This window comes from Petaurus breviceps, unplaced genomic scaffold (genome assembly GCF_028583685.1).
Source record: "Petaurus breviceps papuanus isolate PSGF00001 unplaced genomic scaffold, PetGlider_PUasm1.0 182, whole genome shotgun sequence".
In the NCBI taxonomy this organism is placed as follows: domain Eukaryota; kingdom Metazoa; phylum Chordata; class Mammalia; order Diprotodontia; family Petauridae; genus Petaurus; species Petaurus breviceps.
The window spans coordinates 5130091-5151703 of NW_027185786.1; the positions used below are offsets into that span (position 1 = coordinate 5130091).

Sequence of the window (21613 nt, forward strand, 5' to 3'; positions counted from 1 at the left end):
ACACACACACACACACACACACACACACACACACACACACACACACAATCAACCAGTCAACTGATTTCTAATGAAACCCTTCCCTTCCTTCGACCACTGGAACCCTGTCTTATAACAACAACAAAAACAAAACCTCTATTCACTAGTGGCTGAAGTGGCGGGGGGGGGGGGGGGTTAAGAGGAGAAGAGCATTTATGTACCCTTGAGCTTCAAGTTTCATGAATTTGGAGGTACTGTCTCTGGAGGAAATAAAACCCTCAAGTCAACTATGTAAATAGGACTAAGAAAATCAAATTGACAAGACTAAGGGGAATGGGGAGGGCCAAAGCTTCCCCTTCTGTGTGAAGGGACAACCGCTTCCCTTGGAAGCGCATACAACCCCAGCAGGAAGAAGTGCAGTTGGCTTCTGGGATCAGTTCTCCCTTCTCTCCATATCTTCTGTCTTGATGGCCATGGGCTGGAATCCCAGGCCCAAGGGAGGCACTCCTACTCTGCCAATGCTGAGGAGAAAAGATCACAACTGAGACCATTTTTCCTCCAACCTGTGGTGTAGGGAGGTGGGAACAAACAGAGGTATCTCTACCTGAAGTCTATCTTTGTACCCTCTAGCACGCGGGAAGGGTAGCAAAGGAATCACAGTATTCACATACATGTCACTCTATACACAGAAAGTAACCTAGATCAGCTGGTCCACAATCATATATGCTCCCTATCTTATAATAACCATGTTATGGAGATACCAGGTAATTCTTGATAAGGCATGGGGAAAAAAACTGGAAAAAGTGAAGGAATGGAAATTAATGATGAATCAGCCTCAGCCTATGTGGACAGTTTTAGGCACATCATTTATAATACTCCAGCACATAATATGTGGACACATCTAACAGGTTAATAAAATATATATTATATATATATATATATATATGTATATCTCCTACTGTACATGCTGCCCTCTTGTGCGACCACTGTGACTTTAAGCCCCATACTTAACCTAAGGGACTCTAGGATTGGACCACAATCCATCCCCCAACCCTTTTCACAATTGGGGAAAATAAAGGAGCCAGGACCTGGGTAAAGGAACTGATTCAGCAAAGATTCCTTGGTCAGCTCAGAAGCAGAAAGGGACACTGAGTCCTGAAAACACCATATTTATCCAGGGCCTCCCAGAGTTGGTGTGCATGGCAAAGATGGAGAAGACACTTCCCTTTTTTGATGCGTAATCTTCACCTGGCCCAAGTGTGGATCACTTTTTCTTGGGTACCACTGGGCTGAGAGTACCCAGGAAGGGATTAGAAGGTTTTAGAATGCTTTAGTTGCTGGATCATAAGAGACACACTGAGACTTCCAATGGATCTTTGCAAACTGAGCTTTGCTAGCCTATAATTAAATATTAAAAAAACAAACAAACATATGAACCAAACCCTCTCTGATAATGTCCCTCCCCCAGCCACATCCCAGAGGGCTCTTCTAATTCCAGTCAGTGTCTTTAGATGAAGCAGACAGACGGCTTCCAGAGTCAGCGCAAATCATAACTGACCAATGAGCTTGCTGGAAGAAGGTTTCTGGGTTCTAACTACCAGGGGATTTGTAAAAGGCTTAGTCTCCCCAATTCAGTTTCCAATGGCCCATGTTTTACTTTATGTGTGGAGATTTTAAGAAATCCTTCAGGCCCCGGGACCTTGGCCAATGGTGGCTCTTTTGAGGACGGAAGCTGGAAAGCATTGATGTTTCAGCAGAAATAAATGGGACTCAAATCAGGATGGCCAGTGGGGAATCCTATCACTGGTATCCACTCTCTTGATTAAATGCTGAAGACACTTAGGAGAAGACGAACAAGTTATGTTAGGTGACATGATAACTCTCTAAAGTCCTATCTTGATTTTTACCCAGTCATAGAATATAAATGTATCCAGGTATGAACCCCACTACCCAAATCAAGCTTGAAGGTTTTTTATATATATATTTTTTTCTCTCTTTAAAAATTTTTTTTACTTAAAAATGGTTTGAGCTGCAGGTCAGGTCAGTCTGATTCTGGGAGTGTTGGTAGTTCCATTGGCATGAGCTACAGGCAGGTAAACAAAAGTCTAACAGAAGAGATAACAAACGTGGGCCAGCTGTTGAGGTTGTACACAGACTCTTTCAGAGTGATGAGGATGCCGTGGACGAAATCCAAGATGGGGCAATGAGTGGACAACAGCTGCTGTTCTACTCTGGGTGCTTGTTTCTCCTCTCAGAAGAGGCGGATGGGGAGACTATACAAGAGGGCTGTACAAAGTGGGCGCTGGGCAGGTGATTGCTTTGGTGGTCAATCTGGGCTCTACCTGTCCTTGAGCTCTCGTGTGACCCGCTTGGTGATCCGTCCACACATCAGGCCAATCAGGAACAGTATACAGATGCCCACTGTGATCACGGACAAAATGTAGTTCTTAGATGGGGATGTCATCACTTGCATGGCAAGATCAGAGAAGCCTTCTGCTGGGGCGACCTAGAAGGAAAGGGGAAGCAGAGGGAGGCCTGATCAGGAGCGTGCACTGGCATCAAATGTGGGTTCCAGACACTCCTTATCCTCCACATTTCGAACTGCTCTCTAGGAGAAGCACAATGCAAACACTGGCAGAACCAGGATGAAATGAACAGCTATTTAGGCATGCATTAACTCAGTCTTTTCAGGCAGGATCAGACAAACTGAAGTCTCATGTCTGGTAGGCAGCTAGACCAGGAAACAGCTGTACTTCTCCAATGCTTATCCCATGGCCTCCTCTGCCCAGGAGATACAAAGTACGGGTCATGTGGAAGTGAGGTGACTTTAGGTCTCTAAGACTGGTGGGGGGATGGATGGGGAGAAAATGGCAACAAAAGGAGATACGAATCCTTTCATTCCCTCTTAAGCAACAATACATTCACAGGTGCCTCCTTAAAAGGTGTTGCCGTAAAGCCGGCATGACCAAGTATCAAGGAAGATCAACAGAAGGTAGGGGCTGGACTAGATAATGCTAATCATACTAGCTTACATTTATATGTAATTTTTTTTACAGTAGGTACTGGCCTAAGTGCTTTCCAATTCTTATTTCATTTGACCCTCAATACAACCCTGGGAGGGAGGTGCTATTATTACCCCCATTTTATAGATGAGGACACTGAGGCAAACAGAGGTAAAGTGACTTGCTCAGGGTCACAGAGGCTGGATCTGACCTTAGGTCTTCCTGCCTCCAGGCCCGGCTCTACCCACTGCAGCACCTTGCTGTCCCAAATGGACTTCTGGGTCATCCCGACCTAGCTGACCTCTGAGGTCCCATCTGAATTTGTGACTGCCTCCATCTTCAACTTACTCTTTGTACTTCACTAATCCAGACGGAGCAGCAACACCCCTCTCCCATAAACTCTGATAAAAACCTAACAAAAACTAGTGTGGAGTGGAGGTGGGGCTTGGTACATTTCCCATGGGCCTACTGCCTGAGCTCCCTTTGGTTTAAGGAATAGAAGAAGCTGTATGGCTGACTTAAGTCACATCTTTCATCTGGTGGACTAATTTCTCAAAACAGTCTGGACAAAGGAATGCAGGCATGGCTTTTGTGGTTGCAGCCCATATTGCATTTACTGTCCTAAGAGAAAGGGAGAAGATGCTTTTGGGATCAAGGGGTACCTCTGTTTTGAAGAGATTTTAAGTCTTGATTGGCTTTTGCAAACGAGGTTCCTGTAGCATAACACAAACCAGCCCTGCACGCCCCTCCTAAATCTGAACATGGCAGCTCTAGGCCCCCGCATAAGAGGAATAAGGAATGAGGCGGGCAGTGGCTCTCCAGAAGAGGGCTAACTCCTGGAGAAGCTGCTCCATTCTCAGAGCTTTCTTCACCTTGGCTGCATAACTCCACATCTCAATGCGATCGTTGAGGCGCTTCTTGCACTCTGGCTGCAATCTCACCCGCTTATCCTCTAGGGCCTCCATTAAGCAGGACATTTCTGCGGAAGGAAAGGTAGTCACAGAAGGGCCTAAGCAGCTTGATGAAGGCATCCAGCCATATGTCACCATAAAATTCAAAACCACCAAGAAAATAAGCTTCCTTTAGCCTATCTGAGGAAACTAAACCAAGGTGCCACACACAAAGGAACGCTCTCTATCATTTTCAAAATCTCATTTGTGAAAGACTTTGATGGTTCAAAATGCCATACCTACACACAAAGTCCAAGCCATCAGACACACTCAGAACTGCCCTCGTCCCTCTTTCTGGACACAAACATCCTGATCCTTGTGGGTGGCTGCTCAAATCTGGGTAAAGGAATCTGAAGGCTATGTCTTTAAGGCTTCTTTTCTATTTCTATGCCTGGGTAATTCTGAGCAGGTGGCAAGATATTTCATTTCTTGGCTTCGAGCTGGTCTTGTTCCAGCAGCTACTTAACTCACTAACACCCATGGTTTCCAATCTAGAGGAAAGTTTGTATGGGTCCTGTTCCAAAACACCTCCAACTACAAAAGTGAGAAAGACAAAGCTGACATCCCAGAGTCCCTGTTCTTCCTCCACCATGATCAAAGCGTATATGTAAGAATGGGCAGATGATTAGTTTAATGGCCAGTGACTTACGCCGCCCTCGGCCAGGGGGGATGGCTGCACAATGATGTTTGATGTCCAGGGCACAGGCTGTATGGAGAACTGGGTCCACAAATATGTCTGCTTTGCTTTCTTTTAGCATGTTTAATACTTCCTGGAGAAGAAAGATGATGGCAAAGAAAAGAGGAAAACCAAATAGATCAGGCCTATTATTTGCCAGTAATTATACTCAAACAAGGAATCAATTAGTAAGTCTCACGGAACAAAAGAATGCAAATTGCTTTGGGCTTGACGGAACCAGAGAGACTAGGAAAAACATGTATATTTTAATGTATAATCAATGACTATTGGTAGTCTATAGAAATTCACCTTAATTTGGGAGGAGGAGGAAGGGATGATGATAATGCCACCAATAATACTGACTTGAAACACATGAACAAACTCACATAGCATAATGGTAGGTGACCTCTGAATGAAGTTACAAGGGATGAAGACACCCAGGGCTGACAGAGCCAGTCTTGGGGGATGGGGGGGCAGCAGCTGGGAAGGAGACACTGTCTTTTAGCTGACTTAGTGAGATGAACCTCTCTTTTGTACATAGCACGTTTGTGCTGGGGAATGTTCAGGGGTTCTGACCAGAGGACAAAGAGGCAGGAGTGAGAACCAGGGGCTGCTATTTACCTTTTTGCACATTTCATTTTTGATTTTGAGCAGGTTCACTTTTAGACACTCTTCTACCTGACCGGTTTGTTCCTGGGCTGCTGCTTCTTCTGCACACAGGCTGGAGATCTATTTAAAGGACACACACATAGCAGCACATCTCACTCAAATGTAAAAGGAAGAACCCTCAACAACAGCAGGCAAACACGATGGCTTTGCACTTGTGCTAGACCACTCTCTGTGGTTGGGGAGAACTTAGCTCACATCACCAATTAGCCATCCTCACCCCATGAAGCAGCATGATCGGTGCCACCTCCAATTACTTTTGCCAAAAAGATAGCTCTCTTCTTAGAGATCTTGGCAAGGGAGTGGCACAGACTGCCTCCTGTCCCCCTGCCCTGGAGGATCAGCTTGCCTCCCTCGCCGTGCCTGGCAGTTAGTAGAAAAAAGCAAACTGAGATATCTTTACACTACAAATACTCATATGTGAGTCAGACTGATCTAGGATCTGATACTGATGGATTAGAACCTGATAGGTAAAGGTGGATGGCTATAAGCGGAGGGTCAGTACAGTCCATAATAAAGAAGAAAAAAAGACTGCCTTTCCTTGATTTATTTTAATCCATGTCTTGTCTGAAAAGTTCCTCTTTAACTCCTTTGAAAGGAAATGGTGGATACAGTGTGTTACAGATTTAGAAATGTTATAAATTTCTCAAAGCATTCCTTTTCAGGGTGAGGCCAAATGGTTCCTAGAATTGGCATTATTATAAGATATCAAAGGAGCAATTTCATCTTTTCAGCCATTCTGGACTGTAATGGACCACCCACCCAACAGAATAGGATGGAAGGGAAGGGGGGGAAAACAAACTTCAATAGGAACAGTTAGTAAGTTTTGTCTAGCTGGCTGCTTACTAGAGAAATACAGAAACACCAACATGAAGCCCCATTTCTGGCTTGTAGGTGATCTGATATACTATGAACACACAGGAAGATGAAATCTATTACATGGTGTGGTCTTACTTGTTTCCATAACACTTCTGGGCTATAGATCACTTCACACATACAACCCAAGGAGTGGCAAGGTAGAGATGTGATTCTCCTAGCAGGGTCAGACAGCTAATAAAAAGAAGAGGGTATTCTTCTAATGCCAAGCCTACTTCTGTCCTTTTACCAGACTATAGCCACCTCTTTCCATCAAGTAAGATACAGGAGAATCTAGAAGAATGGTCATGAATACTCATGTGGAGGGAGGTAAACTGGGAAAATGGGGTGAGAAGGAAGGGTGAATTTGGCCGAACTCTACTCCTCCTGCTCATTAGAGGTGGCCAAGGTTGGCTCTGGTCACAACTGGCTTCTCCTACCTCATCTGAGCAATGCATCTGCAGCTGAGGGTCAAGTCTGTAATCCAAAGCAGACTCCTGGATTATTACTCCGATCTGGTCCTCACAGTCTGGAGAAAGGCGCTACATATGGGAGGGCAAGGAGAATAATTAATCAGTCTGCTAACTCTGGCCTCTGGTTCAGTCACAACCTGAGATGATTTCTCAGGAGTATAAAGAGTAACAAATGCTAAGCAATGGAATAAAAACCGAGGCCCCTCCACGCACCCCACCACAGAACGGATGATTCTCTGCTCCCAAGTTTACCTGATCGGCATATTTCAGTTTCAGGCAGGCAATGACCTGGCCTTCCAACTCGGAGTCGTCCTTAGCCTTATTGATGATGTTTTGGCAGAATTTAGGAATGTCAGCTTTACAGGCTTTCCTCAGCACAGGGTTTAGACGGTAATCTGGGACAGTGAAGAGAAAGGAGACTTAATCTGGGTTCATACACAGCTATCTTTTATTCTGTTTCTACTGCTACCTTTAAAAAAAATTTTCAGTTCCAAATTCTCTCCCTCCCTCCAGCCCCTCTCCCACCCACTGAGAAGGCAAGAAATATGATACCCATTATAAATCTGAAGTAATTAACAACATATCTAAAACATATTAGCCATGTTTTAGAAAGGACAACTATGCTTCACTCTGCACTCTGGGTCTATCTGTTCTCTACTTGGAAGCAGATAGCATTTCACATCAGGAGTCCTTCGGAGTCGTGATAGCTCTCCTGACACTTTCTTAAAAGCAGCCATTTATCAATATGCCCTCTCCCCCTAAAACAGCCCCAGAAAAACTAAGTACCCTCAGGGCATACCCACACAACCTTCTGCATCGTCAGTCCTGCCCTACTATATCTCATTAAGGAAAGGAGAGTCCTTCAGGACCAAGAGAAGCTGCCTGGGGGCACCAAGAGAGGTCTTTCAGCACCCATGGGCTGCTTTCCCTCCTCAATGCTATGAGACCGTAAGAGGAGGAAGAGACTCATGCTATTTTGTTATACTGAAGTTGTTTTCAGCCCTAAGTCAGAATTAATCTCGTGAGGACTCACTCTTGAGTAAAATCACCCCAAACTGAGGACTGACTGGTGGAGACAGAGGTCTTTGAGTCTGTCTATCCTCTTGTTTCCAGAGGGTGCTTCTTCTGCTACTGCTAGCCAAGGCAGCCAGGGTCTTGTAATTATTCTCATCACTTCTAGGTCCTTGTGTTTAACTGAAATCCCAACTCTGACTACAACAATCCCTCCTCTTCTGTACCTGGAGAAGATGAGCAACCCTTACATCCTCTTCCTCTACAAGCCTGATGCCCATCCCCAGGACATGCTTCTCCAGACAACCTAATCCGGGTTCCCTTTTTGTCACTCGATGGGTGGAATCAGTCCCACCTTTTCTAGCCGACATCACATCAAAGGAGGAAGAGGAACGGGGTGCAGAGGGGCTAATTACCTGTGCTCTGTGTTATCTGGCGCTTGGTGATCATCTGCTTACATTTGGGGTCCATCAGCTCGCTGTTTTTATTTTGTTTCAAACACTGCAACATGTTCTTTGAATCTGCATCTGGACAGAATCTCTGCAAAGAAAGGCAGTCCTGTGAGCAGCAACAAGCACAGTCCCACCTCGGGGTCTGCAGCACCAGCATGGCACCAAGAGTTAGGTCCTGGGCTATGCCCTGAGCTTGGAGAAAGACTATCTGGTCAACCAAAGGCCTTGAGGTCTCAGTCTCCTGACCTGCAAAATGAGGCCAGCAATACCTACACTACATAAAACACAGGGCTGGTGGGAGAAAAGCAGTGCTTTATTCTGGAGATGTGAGCAAACACTACTTCCTAGTTGTCTTTGAGCTTTACTAGGACTTTCACTGGCTATCTCTGTACTGAAGGACTCAAGACAGAGTAGGCTTATAGCCTTTGCTTCAGGCCAGCTTATCCACAGAAGAGGAGTCAAAACTTGTTCTCTGCTGAGAACAAAACCCATTACAAACGTGGATCTCCAAGCAAAATAAACTCCTGCCTTGGCGGTGTCTGACAAAATAAACCCATGCCTCGAGCTGCCTTCTGACTTCATTATCCCTCTCTCAGGAAGCAGGCAGTGATTCACCATGAGTCCTCTGAGATTGGGATTGGCCATTTTAAAATTTTTCACAGTTGATTATCTATACAACATTGCTGTTATTGTATAAACTGTTCACCCAGTTCTACTCACTTCATTCTATATCAGTCCATACAACTCTTCCCAGGGTTTTCTGAAACCATCGCCTTCATTATTTTTTTTTGAGCACAATACTATCACATCACATTCACACAGCATGGCTTTTTTGGCTATTCCCCAATTGATGCATATCCCCTTAGTTTCCAGTTTCTTGCTACCACAAAAAGAGCTCTTACAAATGTTTTTGTCCATATCGGTCATTTTCTTTTTGGAGGCACAGACCTAACAGAGGCATTGCCGGGTCAAAGGGCTTAAGAGGTTTCTGGGCATCATTCCAAATTGTTTTCACGTGGCAGGGCCAGGCCACAGTTCCACCAAGGGTGTATTAATGTACCCGGTTTTTCCCACAGTTACCCAAACATTTGTCATTTCCCATTTGTGTCGACTCTGTGAACATGACAGGTGTGAGGTTGTTTTAAATGTCTATTTCTCTGACTATTTATGATCTAAAGCATTTTTTCACAGAGCTACAGACTGGATATGGAATTGCAGGTCCTTAGACACCCAGGCTAAATCTACTCCAACTCAGTGAAAAACACATGCTATTCTTTAACCCTTGAACATGAAATTGTTAGAACAAACATGTGGCTTGACCGGAAATATTTTTATCAATGAATAAAGGAGTTGCTACTGAAGCTGAAACTTTCTGACCTGGACATCAGCAAAAATTTTTGAGTGCAAAGTTTATTGATAAATTATATATGTATATATCCACCTACTACGGAACTGATACATTACATACACTACAAAAATAGAAATAAAAAAGGATGAGATAAAGATGAAACAAACAATATTTTTAAAATGTTAAAAAATTTGTTTATTAATGGTAGAAAGAACTGTTTCACCTGGGTCAGCAGACGCATGGAGCATGCACACTGCCGAGGCAGGGCATAGGGACAGAGGGTCATATCCCTACTCTCTGCTTTTGGGAGGTGGGGACAGGAAAGTGGAGAGTGGCTGCTTTGCTTCCTCATGCGCAGAGCCAGGTAAGCCCCTCCCCACCACCCCCTGAGATCACTGTTGTAGGGAGACAGAATCTATCTTGTTCAGGGGCTACACATGGCTATAAAACACAGTGAGGCTGCCTCGGGGTGTTATTTTGCTTAAACCATGTATTCTTTTGGGTTCACTAATGAACTCTAACTGGCTATGAGAAACTATGTACTCATAAAAATCAGGGTCTATGTCGAGTTTTTCAAGAGTATCAAGTCTTCTGCTGTTTTTATTCTACAGCACCTAAGTGGGAAGGCAAGGGGAAAATACATTCATATAGCATCTAATGGGTGTCAAGCACTTCACTAAATGCTCTACAAATCTTATCTCATTTGATCCTTGAAAACCCTGTGAGGTAGGTGCTTGGTTATCCCCCATTTCACAGACTAGGAAACAGAGGCAGACACAGGTTAAATGACTCGCCCACAGGTCACACAGCCAGTGTCTGAAGCCAAACTCAAATTTAGGTCTTCCTGACTCCAGGCCCAGCGCTCTATGCAATGAAGCACGAGCTGTCTCTGAAAGTTGTTTAATTTATTGTGTATGGAATATGTTAGTTAAACTTTGATTTGACAACTGTACTGGTACCTCAAATACAAAATCCTTGTCCAATGACCAATAAGTGGACATATTGTTGGAGGAGATGAACCATATCAATTTTGATATTTTGTTGCAAACAAAATCAGAAGAAATAAGGAAGCAGTTGCCAAATGGGTAGTTGACTCAAGGACACCACAAAAGAGGCCAAGGATTTGGAGGAGTGGGTTTCTTATACACTGAAAGGTGACATTAAACTTAATGGGATACTGATCATCATGTATTGTAATTACCATGGAAATAACTGCAGCTCATGCACCTATTTATGCTAAGGATGAAATGGAAGAGAAATTCCATGAAGAATCTGATAAGACTCTTCAACAAATAAAATCAAGAAATACCCTAATATGGAGAGACTTAAATACATAAGTAGGGAAAAGTGAAGATGGGGAGAAATATATGAGAAAACATGGCTTGGGGGAAAAAAGGATAGGAGACAAAACACTTGTAAAGAAGCCTCAGGCCTCCATATCATGACTGCTTTTTTTGGGGAAAAAACTGTTAGGTAATAGATATGGTGAGCACCAAATAACACCATAATGAAATAAACAGATTATATTCAGAGAGGAAAAGACTTACTATTGATGACTGTACAGTCAGATCCCTGACTCATCAGCAGTAAGATGAGAATTAGTTTGAGAGAAGGCAGGGGAAGGAGGGAGAAAAGGAAAGCAAGAACAAAGTGACAGAGTGCACAACTGAAATGCAATCCTGAATCATTTAAACAAATAACTAAAAATAAGAAATGGACAACAAAGATGACACCGACGGTGACTCTAGCAATTTCATCCAGAAATTTAACAAATAAATTGCTACAAGGAGAACAAAAAGCCTAGAGAGCCTCTTAGTCAGTAAAGATCTGATTTACCTGCCAAATAGAGGTGGCTGTAAAAGGCAACACTGAGTTAGGTTATAAACACACATGTAAAGTCTTACACAGAAGGATGATGGGCAATTATCAGAAGCATTATAGAGGAAAACCAGTTTAAGGAAGGCTTAGCAAGATATGTGAGTAAACAAAGTCATCCTATGGGCATTCAAAGATGAAAAGGAAACAGGGCTACAAAAATGAAGATTTGAAAAAATTATTTTAACTGACTTTTCTCCATCAAGAATAGTGGAACTGGGACGGCGAGGTGGCGCAGTGAATAGAGCACCCCTGGAGTCAGGAGGCTCTGAGTTCAAATCCGACCTCAGACACTTAACACAAAACTAGCCGTGTGACCTTGGACAAGTCACTTAACCCCAATTGCCCTGTCTTCGCCCCTCCAAAAAAGAAAAAAAAAAGAATAGTGGAACCACGACAATTGAGCTTTAACATTACATACATACTTACAGAGGAGGTTTCAGAAGAAAGTAACGGGCAAGAAACAGAAGCACCAATTGTAGATGATTTTCTCAAGGAGTTTAGCCACAAAAGGGAGGAGAAATAAAGGACAAGAGCTAAGGAAGAATGGCTGACTCAACTACAGGTTTTTCAAGGATGGGGGAGACATGTGCATGTTTGCAGGTGTGACAGTAATTTTGATTGCCCACCCAATTTAATCAGCATTTATGCAGTTCCTGGTGATCTGATGGGTATCAGTGATTGTATTAGTGAATTAAGCAAAACAGAATTGAGCGTGAGGTAATTATGTTCATGTTGTTAGGATAAGAGTTATAAATGATTACTCTACCATGTATTGATAATTATGTTAATTGTATTTGATAGATTCATACTGTTAGCAGTTCTGTCAAAGGAATGTAATTGCTACACTACCCCCTCCCCCCAACTGCTTCTAATAAGGATCATTTCTCTTTCCACCCTTAGGAATCATTTCCACCTATTTCCTAGTGACCTTCAAAGCCACAACTTGCTTGGGCCTTAGGATACTACTGGTCAAACACTAGCATCTGATGGTCTTCAGAAAGCCCAAGACCTTAATGACTTGTGGAAGGCCCTGAAATGATGCCAACAGGGTCTTATGACCTTTGCTGCAGAGGTGGACTTCACTTGATAGCCTTTGACTGATGATTTGTAGCTAATGACCTATGAAAGGACTGCTCACAAAATGGTTATGATTGATGGACATTGCTCTTAGCAAATCCTAAGATTTCCCCACTTTTGGAAGTGACCAAATCATGAAACTGTACTGTCTCATTCTATTTTTGGTTCTCCCTTAATGGTTATAAAAGTAATTTTTCCTCAAGCAGAGAAGTCCCTGACTATAAAGAAGGTCTTAGACCCAATTAATTGACTCCTTAATAAATTAATTACACTCAGATCTCAGTCTCAGTAACTTCTGTTAGAGACTGGAATTTTCTGGACTACACAGATAGGCAGTAGGGAAAGAGTCAGCAAAAAGAAAGAGATTGAAAATAAGAGTGAATCTGACAGTGAGAGCAAATGTGCTGGAGAACCTGGGGTGGTACTGTAGAAAGATCTTCCTTGGCAAGGAGAGAGACTAAATCTTTATCTAAAACCACTGTGAAGGAGGCAGCAGAGGAAGAATGTTGAAAGATGTGGGACAGGGAGGAGTGGAAGCGCTCGATAAGAATGATCTCAACTTTTTTCTAGCAAAATTTAACAACAACAATCAAACAACTAGCATTTCATACAGAGTTATAAGGTTTGCCAAGAATTGTCCATGTAATCTCATATGGCTGAGAGGGCAAGAGGAAGGGTGTGATGGGAAGGTGGAGGAAACCAGGTTTGGAACAGCTGCTGTGGAGAGTGCGACAGAGAATCAATAAAGGAAGAAAAGAATGTTTCCCCTCCTGAAGTGAGGGGGCCCAGTCAACAGGATTTTGTGACCCCCTCTCCTCCAGCTCTGTCCAGCAGTTTTTGAATAGGAGTGAAAGAGACGGATGGAATGAGTAGTCAAAGTTAGCCCTTGACAAGGCAACATTGCTGATAGGCCAGGGGTACAAGGGAATCAAGGGTGTAATAGAGTGAAGCGTCAAGCTGTTTCACTGATAGGCTGAAACAAGAAACGGAGGGAAGTGTAAAAACTGTCAACCTACGTGCTGACTCTACTACACAGAATATAGAATCTTTGAGAGTCACCCATAAATAAATCAAGGGCATCCTTGATGTGGATGTTAGTAGTAAACAAGCATGATTTCACAAGTGATATTTAACAATGGAACAAATCTCCTACATTTAAATGAAAGACACAGAGGATTTAATATCCCACTGTGCTTACTGTATATTGATGATGAGAATTTATTAGAACAAAATGGTGCTTTAAAGGTTCTTTTGCCACAAGGTGTTTGCCATGCACACAATACTTTAAATTCAAGAATCCTTAGAATTTTTAACAATTGAAATAACCCTTTTCAGTGACCCTCTGATGGTAAAAATCAGTTGAGGCCTAACACAGGAAGATGTGAACTTGTCACTGTGGAGTCTGGGGCTTCCCTGTGGATGGGAAGGGCCTCCACCTACTGTTTGCTCATGCCGCTGGACTGATTCCATCAAGCTCCAGAATCCTTCACAGAGGTCTGTAATTGTTCAAAGAGTTTGGCTTGAACATCCACAAAGGCAAGACCAAGGAACAAAGAAGGTCTCCTGGCCAGATTTCAATGTGCATTTGAGCAGACGCCCTATGGCGCTTGTCTAGTGGGGTGTATATCTGAAACATAACAGATCAGGAAAGGCGTCGAGCCAAGAGTTGACTGGGAGGAAGAGTGTGGGCTGGACTGCTTTGGGGTTGCTGCAAAGCTTCCAAGGGAAGCAAACACCCATCTTTTCAGTACCAGGCTTCTGTCAGTGTGTATGGTGGGCAAGACAAAGAGGACAACGTACCAAAGAAGTAAGAACGAGCACCAAACAGAGGGCAATGGAGAGGAACATGGTGAGTGTAATAAGTCTGCAACATATAGCCAATAAGGAGCTCCAAGAAAAAGCAGGACTGAATGATGGCATAGAGGAACTGCACAACAGAAAGAGAAGACAGCCTGGTCACAAGGCAAGAACTAGGGATGACAGGTGGGCAGCCAGAATGTTTCACTGGTACTCCAGGAATGTCAGGAAAAATTCAGAAAGGCCTCTAGAACATTGGCTGGCCCCATGGTCATGCTGTGGGACCAAGATAAGAGTCTCACGGTGGAGGGGATGGATAGATGGGTTGCAGTTTGCACCATCAGTAGGAGCTCCTGAATCAGTAACAGCACAGACCCACTTGGGCCCAGGTGGTGATGAAATGGACCTGAACCTACTGAAACAGGCAGTCTTACCTTTATCATTTGTTTACAAACTCTCATGAGTGTGTAGTCCAGTTCTGGGTCCATCATCTCTGTCTCCTGCAACTTAAAGACCTTCTGGTGGCACCGAGGACTGAGCTGCTTCTTGTTCTCTTTGAGGCACTCGATGATCTAGGAAAGAAGAGACAAAGTCAGTCTGAAGATGGGTCCTATGTGTGATGATGACTGGGAAATGCTGTCTGCAAGTCTTTTTCTAGGCTAGTTCTGATATGGCAGAAGGCAGGATCCATATCCAGACACTAAGTGAACTCTAATGTGACTTAATTCAATCATAGGCTTTGGTGTCTGTAAAAGTAAGCCATGAATAAATCTAGGGCAAGGGATGCACTACAGAATAACCCAATTATTAACATGTCTAAGATTGGCTAAGTCTCCCTTAAATTTGGCATTTGACTTGCAAACTGACCACACCATGGTGAGGAAGACTAAAGAGGAAAGGAACAAAGGAAGAGCATCAACTCAAGCTCACCTGCATGTTTCCTGGCTTTTCTCCCCGTTCCCTAGAGATATCCCAATGAGGGAGTTTTCCTCAGGGAACAAGTATAGAGACCTTTCTGGGTCTCCCCAATGATGACTCACCTGGGCATTGCCAAAGGGTACAGTCTGACAGTAGTTCTTGATGTCACTTTTGCAGGCCTCATATAACTCTGGCTCTAGGCGGATATCCTCTGTCTGCACCAAAAAGGGAACCAAGAAAGAGAAACCATGAGACTAAGCTCAGACCTGAGAAGTTAGACACATCCTGGACTTATCTAGAATGTGTAACTTCTACCCACAAAAGTCACAAGTGGGTAAGTGATGAGAGAAGAGCACTGAGTTAACAGGCCAGTGTATAGCTCACATGGCCACCAAGCACAAGCTGTGCAGTCTCAGGGAAATCCCATCTCGGGGTTCTTGACTGTGAAATGGGGACACTGTCCCACGCTCCAGAGTAGAGGGTATGAAGGCCTCGCCTTGTGGGGTCTTGATGCATTCTGACTGAATATCTGGGGGTGTTTTTCTGGGGTAAATGTTGTGTGGTCCATGTGATTTTGTCCTTGACAAAACTGGATGATGCGAACCCTGGTGTTTTCTTAATTTTAGGAGTTAGATTAGAAACTGGGGTAAGGTGCATCTGTTGCTACACGGAGCTCCAACACAGAGCTGCAGCCCCCCGAGCCTCGGAACACTGGCTCAAATCTTCTGACAAGCTTTTAAAAAGGGTAACTGGGCTGTAGTGAGAGGGAACCTGAGAAAAAGCAAGGCGGGGCTGTCTGAGGCCGCCGTGGGCATTACCATTTCCAGCTCCTCAACACGCAGCTGTCTGCGGCATTTCAGGGACACCCTCTGCTCCTTGGCATCCTGGAGCGTGTCGTTGCGCACCGTGGTGCTCAGGCAGATGACCACGTCCACTCTGCCAACCAAAGGAGAGCTCATGAGCCTGATCAGTCTGGCAAACAGAGCAGCTCATGCCGACGGCTGCGCCTCCAGAGAACCTATTGTCTCGGTCATCTTGGCCTCAAGCTTTCTGACTCCCCCCGCCCACAACCTTCCCGGCTGCAGCTTTTCAGCAGCCTGTGTGGTAGGCCCAATAAAGCAAAAAGCCCAACATCTCAACATTTATTTTGTTAAGAACAGACATCTCTGGGCTGACACAACACTTAAATCTGTTTCTTGACAAAGGGTTACAACAAATTAATTCCTGGAAGACAGGGAAACCTGACACCTTGATGTGGTTTTCTACCATGTTAGCAAAGAAAAGGGTTCAGTTTCTATGTGAGGAAGCATCTCCCCAAGAATGGGGCGTCATCATCAGTAGCAGTAGCACAAGGACATCAAGGCCTTCATTAAGTCCTAATCCTTAAATCAATACAGTGTCTGTTTCTACACTAGATAGTTCATTAAAGAACTCTATTCTTTCTTCAAGTAATGGTATAATGGAGGAGTAATGGGAGGGACCCAATTATTCTTGTTCCCCAGTCTGCCAGCACTCCAACACGCTTGCCTTTGCTATGCACCAGACGTGCTATCTTACAAAAGGTATGAAGCAAGGGCACCAGCTCCCCATACTTAGCTACCTGGGGACTGTGCCTGCTCCTGGTCTGTGGCAATACTGCACAAGAACAGCCACAGCTATGTTGTTACAAAGTTAAGGAGCTAGAGACAGCTGAAATTCAAGTTAGCATCCAGGAAAGCCCAAATGGATTCCTCTCATGTCCTGTTCCTGAAGAGGTCTGGGGAGGAAAGGAATTAAATGTTCCTTCTCCAGTATCCAGTGGTTCAATGAGGCTTACACTTTATACAGAAACAGAGCAGGGTGAGGCACTTAGAAGCAACATACTTTTTTTTGATGTTGGGGCAAAGTTTTAAGACATCTTCCTTGCAGGCCATTTTAAATTTATAGGAGAATCTAAAGTCCTTCATCTGGACCTGAAACGTTAAGAGGGAGAAAATAAAGAAGGTCACACAGCAATATCCAGTCATCAGAAGTGACTATCGTTTAATCAACATAATTTCACACAAACTAAGACTGTTGTGTTCTTTTAAGGTTTAAGAAGTCATTTTCTGTGGAATAAAACCATTGTTGAACTAAATGGAACGTCTACATTCTGTCCCCTGAAGCCATCATCAGCTTCTCACTCACAAGTTATAGGCAGAATGCTAAAACCCAGCAGGAATTAGAGAGCAGTTACTCCCACTTTTGTCTTTAGAGTCCTGGCTCCTGGCACACAGCAGACACTTTTCATAAATGTTTATTAACTGAAGGTCCTTTTGCACCCTGCCCCCCCCTCTCTGAAGGACAGAGATTTGAACATTCACACCAGGAAAGCTGATCACTCTGATTAAGTCCTAATCCTTAAATCAATACTTTTGGGGATTATTTTTCCCCAATACAAGATAAGAAATACATATACAGATAGTAAAATAGAATGAAGACTAGAAACATTAGCTTCTCCCCCCCACACACATGTGCTCTGGTTTTATGGAAGGGCAGGTGATTGATGAGCAAACCACTTGAATAGCTGCCCCATGGTCCTATGTTGGCCACACTCACCAGCTGGAAGTGGGTGACTCCGATTGCACACTTCTCATTCATTTCCTTCTGGTGCTTGTTTTGGATCAGACACTCCATCAGGTCTCCCGAGTCAATTTGATTATCTGCCATGTCCTGAAGGAATGCAAAGCTCACTGACCATCCACTTGAAAAACCCACCTTGGCTCAGATAAGATGAGTAAGGGTCTGGGTTTATAAACCAAATTACTAGCAGCCCAAAAAGAGTGAAAAGAAGTCAATGGAGTGCAACTGACAAAACAAGATGTTTCTTATAAATCACCAATGTGTGTGTTACTGCTCCTGCTCTGTTCTGTCACCAGTATTTAGTTTTTGAGATGTCTAACATATCTCTGCTGATTTTAACCCACCTTCTAATCCACGTTACCTATAGTCATGATTCACACACAGTCAATCAGGGCATCAATAATAACGTAAAGGACTCTCAGTGTTGCATTGCCCGGGGAAGAAAACAAGAGGAAACATAGATGGAACAGGGAGTTGCTGGGGCCAACACACATCTTAAGACTACTTTGCTGGCAGCACATTGGTTAGAATCATTAGCACACATCTAGCCATCTATGAGATATAATCACTTAAGTTTTCCCTATGACATTATTATCTCTTTGAAGATTTATTCTTTCTTTCTAATCTATTATAGGTGATTTGGTTTGAAAATCATGAGTTATGAAAAGCTTCTTTTCTTTCTGGGGATAATGAATTATGGGAAAGGGGGAATGGGGTCCTGCCTATTATGCTGGGGGTCAAATTTAAACCTTCAACACTCAAAGGTCACTTACATGGCAGAAATTCTGAATGATAGGCTCACAGGCTCTCATCAACAAAGCTTCAATCTGAATATCCTGTAGGAGACAAGGTTACAGTTTCAGCTTAGAAATAGTCAAGGAAGGTGGAGTTTGCTTCATTTTTAAAGGTCAGTAGCATTTATTGGGGAAGTTATCTATTTGAGTTCTGCTTGCAAATTAATCTGGATGACTTTTCTTGTTTGCACAAGAAGTTAGGATATTCTCCACCCCTATCCAAAATTGTTTAGGATGTTGGGAAAACTTATAAGTCAAGGGTGCCCTATCAGCTCCCCACACATGTAAGTGTAAACCTTGTACTTAAGATAATACAAGACTAAGCAGATTTTAGAGAGGTGCAGGGAGAGAACGTGAAATTCATGCTGCTGGAGACAAAACATTTTTCTACAGGATCTTAACTTCTCTGCCTACACAAAACTGTAGGCAAGGAAAGAAGGGAAAGAGGAAGAGAGAAAAATTTAATATGATCTGAAAAGTTTTGGGGGAAGTTTTAAAGAATTTAAGTGGCTCAGGAATTTTGGAGAATGGGCACAGTTATGAATGATGGCCTTAATCACATGAGTTACTGCTCTGCTCTAGCTAAAGAAATCTATCAGCCATTTATCAAGTACCACACCTGAGGGTGATTCTATATGTCACTGAATTTTATGCTTCTCATATGTTACCGACTGCAACTAGCATTGTTGAATGAAGAAATTCTAATCGACCTGGCTGCATCTCATTTAAAGGGGTTCCCCCAGGTTAGGGTCTGATGACAGAATGGGCTGATGCTTTGCAAAAGGAAGATAAGGGGCTATGACACTATTTAAAATAGGTTTTTAAATCTATTGCTGAAAAGTGGGTAGATTCTAATGAATGAAGAAGATCCAGTCAAAGATCTAATTTGGGGAGGATCATTCAAGAGATTAGGAGGTGAGGCCCCAGACCTAAAGGGCACAGGAGAAGTGAAGACTCCAAAGAGCAAAGGTAAGAAGAGCTGGGTTGAGGGGGAAGAGGGGAAAAGGGCTGCCAAAATCCTCGTGAAAAATGTGTCAGAACCAGCAGATCTTTGATCAAGGATTTTCCCTCTGAGTTGTAAATGGCTTACCTCTGATTCTAACTCTGTGAGGTTGCCCACTATATCTCTGCATTCCACAGCTAAGTCATCAAGATGATCCTGGAGGCATTCAAGCTCCTACAATTAAAACAAAACAAAACCCATGTCATTATGTAGTTACTTCCATGACCAGTTCAACTGGTCTCAGTCAAAAAGGTTTTGAGAGCCTAAGCACAATGGAGGGACAAAGTCCATGTGGGGCCCAGCAGCAACTCAATGCTGTGTAGTCTGATATCATGTCTAAAACCTATTCTGAGCTTTCACTTGGAGCTCTCATGTTCCATGTCCAAAATTCTGTATTTGAAAATGAACTTCAGACATTTTCCCTGACTAGTATTTCCTTCAGGAAAAGAGACTGGTTGAGGGGGCGGCTGGGTGGTACAGTGAGTGGAGTGCCAGCCCTAGAGTGAGGAAGGCCGGAGTTCAAATCTGGCCTCAAACACAACACAAAAACTGGCTGTGTGACCTTGGGCAAGTCGCTTAACCCCAACTGCTCTCCAAAAATAAAAGAAATCTAAAAAAAAGGAAAAGACACTGGTTGGCAAGATTCATGTAGTGATTTCTGGCTTTCTATGGACATATATAAACCAGGTGAAAACTATTTGGTAAAGGTCTCAGGACTAGAATACCAACAAATAGCTGCAAATGGCAATCACTAAAACAGCTAGTTTGGAAAGACATAAGCATAAGAAAAGCCTTAGGAGATGCCAAGGATTTTCAAGTTTTTTCAAACTTCTTTTAAAATGATCAGTACTATATAAGAAAGAACAGATTGAGGGAAGGGGTATTCAGTAGGCTTGCTATTTTGGGGTGGGGAGTAAAGGAAAGACAGGGAGAAAAAACTGTAACTCAAAATTTTGTGGAAATGAATGTTGAAAACTAAAAGTAAATTAATTAATTTTAAAAAAATGACCAATACTAATTGGGAAAGTTCTCTGTATTCTGAACAGCATACAGGGCAGGGTCTGTCCAACTGTCTGAGAACCACACTAGTCTCTTGCTAGAAATTGGAGGACTATCCTCTGATGCAAGGAGGCAAATCTCAGCACCACAGAGAACTATTTTACCACAGCAAATAAAACAAATATGTGATTAGAGATTCAGCCAATGGGGGAAAAGGACTTTCTGAGATAAGCGTATCTTCATGCGTAGATACCATCTTTCTGGGGACTCTGTGACTTGGACTTGGGCCACCCCTGAATAGAAGCAGATTATTTGTTCCTTCAGCCGGATCATCAAGTGAATTAAATAATTAGCACCTTCCTAAAACCATGCTATGGCAATGGTTATTTTTGTATCAAATGGTTTTTGTGAAAGTGAAGACGAGGCAGGAGAGTATTCGGCATAAGCGAAAATGCCTGGAATCAGGAGATGGAAGCATTTTGTTCAAGGAGGAGCCAAGAGGCCGGGGTCCCTGGATGGAAGCCTGTGGGGAGGCAGGGGAGAGGACAAAGTGCAAGGAGACAGAGAGGGAGCCATCAGAGAGGCAGGAGGGTCCTGAAGAGTTTCAGGGAGGACAGTGATCCACAGTGTGAGAGGCTGCTGAGAGGACCGAGAAAAAGTCATCCGATTTGACAACGAAGAGACCATTAGTAACTTTGGAGAGAGAAGTTGTGGTAGAATGATCAAGCTAGAAGGCACCTACTGCTGCAGATGTTCTTCTCAAAGAGTTTAGCCACACAAGGGAGGAGAGAGGGAGGGGACAACAGCTGGCAGGGGTTAATGGCGGGACTGAGGGTTTTTGAGGATGAGGAAGACACAGGCGTATTTCTAGGCAGTAGGGAAATAGTCAGTAGAGAGGGAAAGACTGAAGACAAGCAGGAGACCTCTCCATTCCTTTACAAAGCCAAGCTCCTAGAGAAGGCTGTCTACTTCCATTGCTTCCACTTCTTGCCCTTTCTTCTTAATCTCTTGAAAACTGGTTTCCAATCTCATCATCAGCTGAAGCTACTTTGTCCCAAGTTACCAGTGATCTCTTAGTTGTTAAACCCAATGCCCTTTTCTCAGTCCTCACCCTCCTTGACCTGACACCAGTGA

At 43.5% G+C, this 21613-nt stretch overlaps 1 protein-coding gene across 1 annotated transcript in view; it reads right to left on the reverse strand.

Moving 5' to 3' along the window:
• Positions 1 to 1352: 1352 nt before the first annotated feature.
• GLG1 (golgi glycoprotein 1) overlaps positions 1353 to 21613 on the reverse strand; it is a 147153-nt gene continuing 126892 nt past the window's right edge. Inside the window, exons 13-26 of the mRNA XM_069087661.1 lie at positions 19568 to 19654; positions 18457 to 18519; positions 17660 to 17773; positions 16946 to 17034; positions 15901 to 16018; positions 15205 to 15297; positions 14599 to 14736; positions 8029 to 8152; positions 6854 to 6996; positions 6569 to 6670; positions 5229 to 5336; positions 4581 to 4701; positions 3854 to 3960; positions 1353 to 2485 (exon numbers count right to left, since the gene is read on the reverse strand). Of these exons, the coding sequence (XP_068943762.1) occupies positions 2318 to 2485; positions 3854 to 3960; positions 4581 to 4701; positions 5229 to 5336; positions 6569 to 6670; positions 6854 to 6996; positions 8029 to 8152; positions 14599 to 14736; positions 15205 to 15297; positions 15901 to 16018; positions 16946 to 17034; positions 17660 to 17773; positions 18457 to 18519; positions 19568 to 19654 (1575 nt within the window). The 3' untranslated portion in view covers positions 1353 to 2317. The remainder of the gene's footprint in view (positions 2486 to 3853; positions 3961 to 4580; positions 4702 to 5228; positions 5337 to 6568; positions 6671 to 6853; positions 6997 to 8028; positions 8153 to 14598; positions 14737 to 15204; positions 15298 to 15900; positions 16019 to 16945; positions 17035 to 17659; positions 17774 to 18456; positions 18520 to 19567; positions 19655 to 21613) is intronic.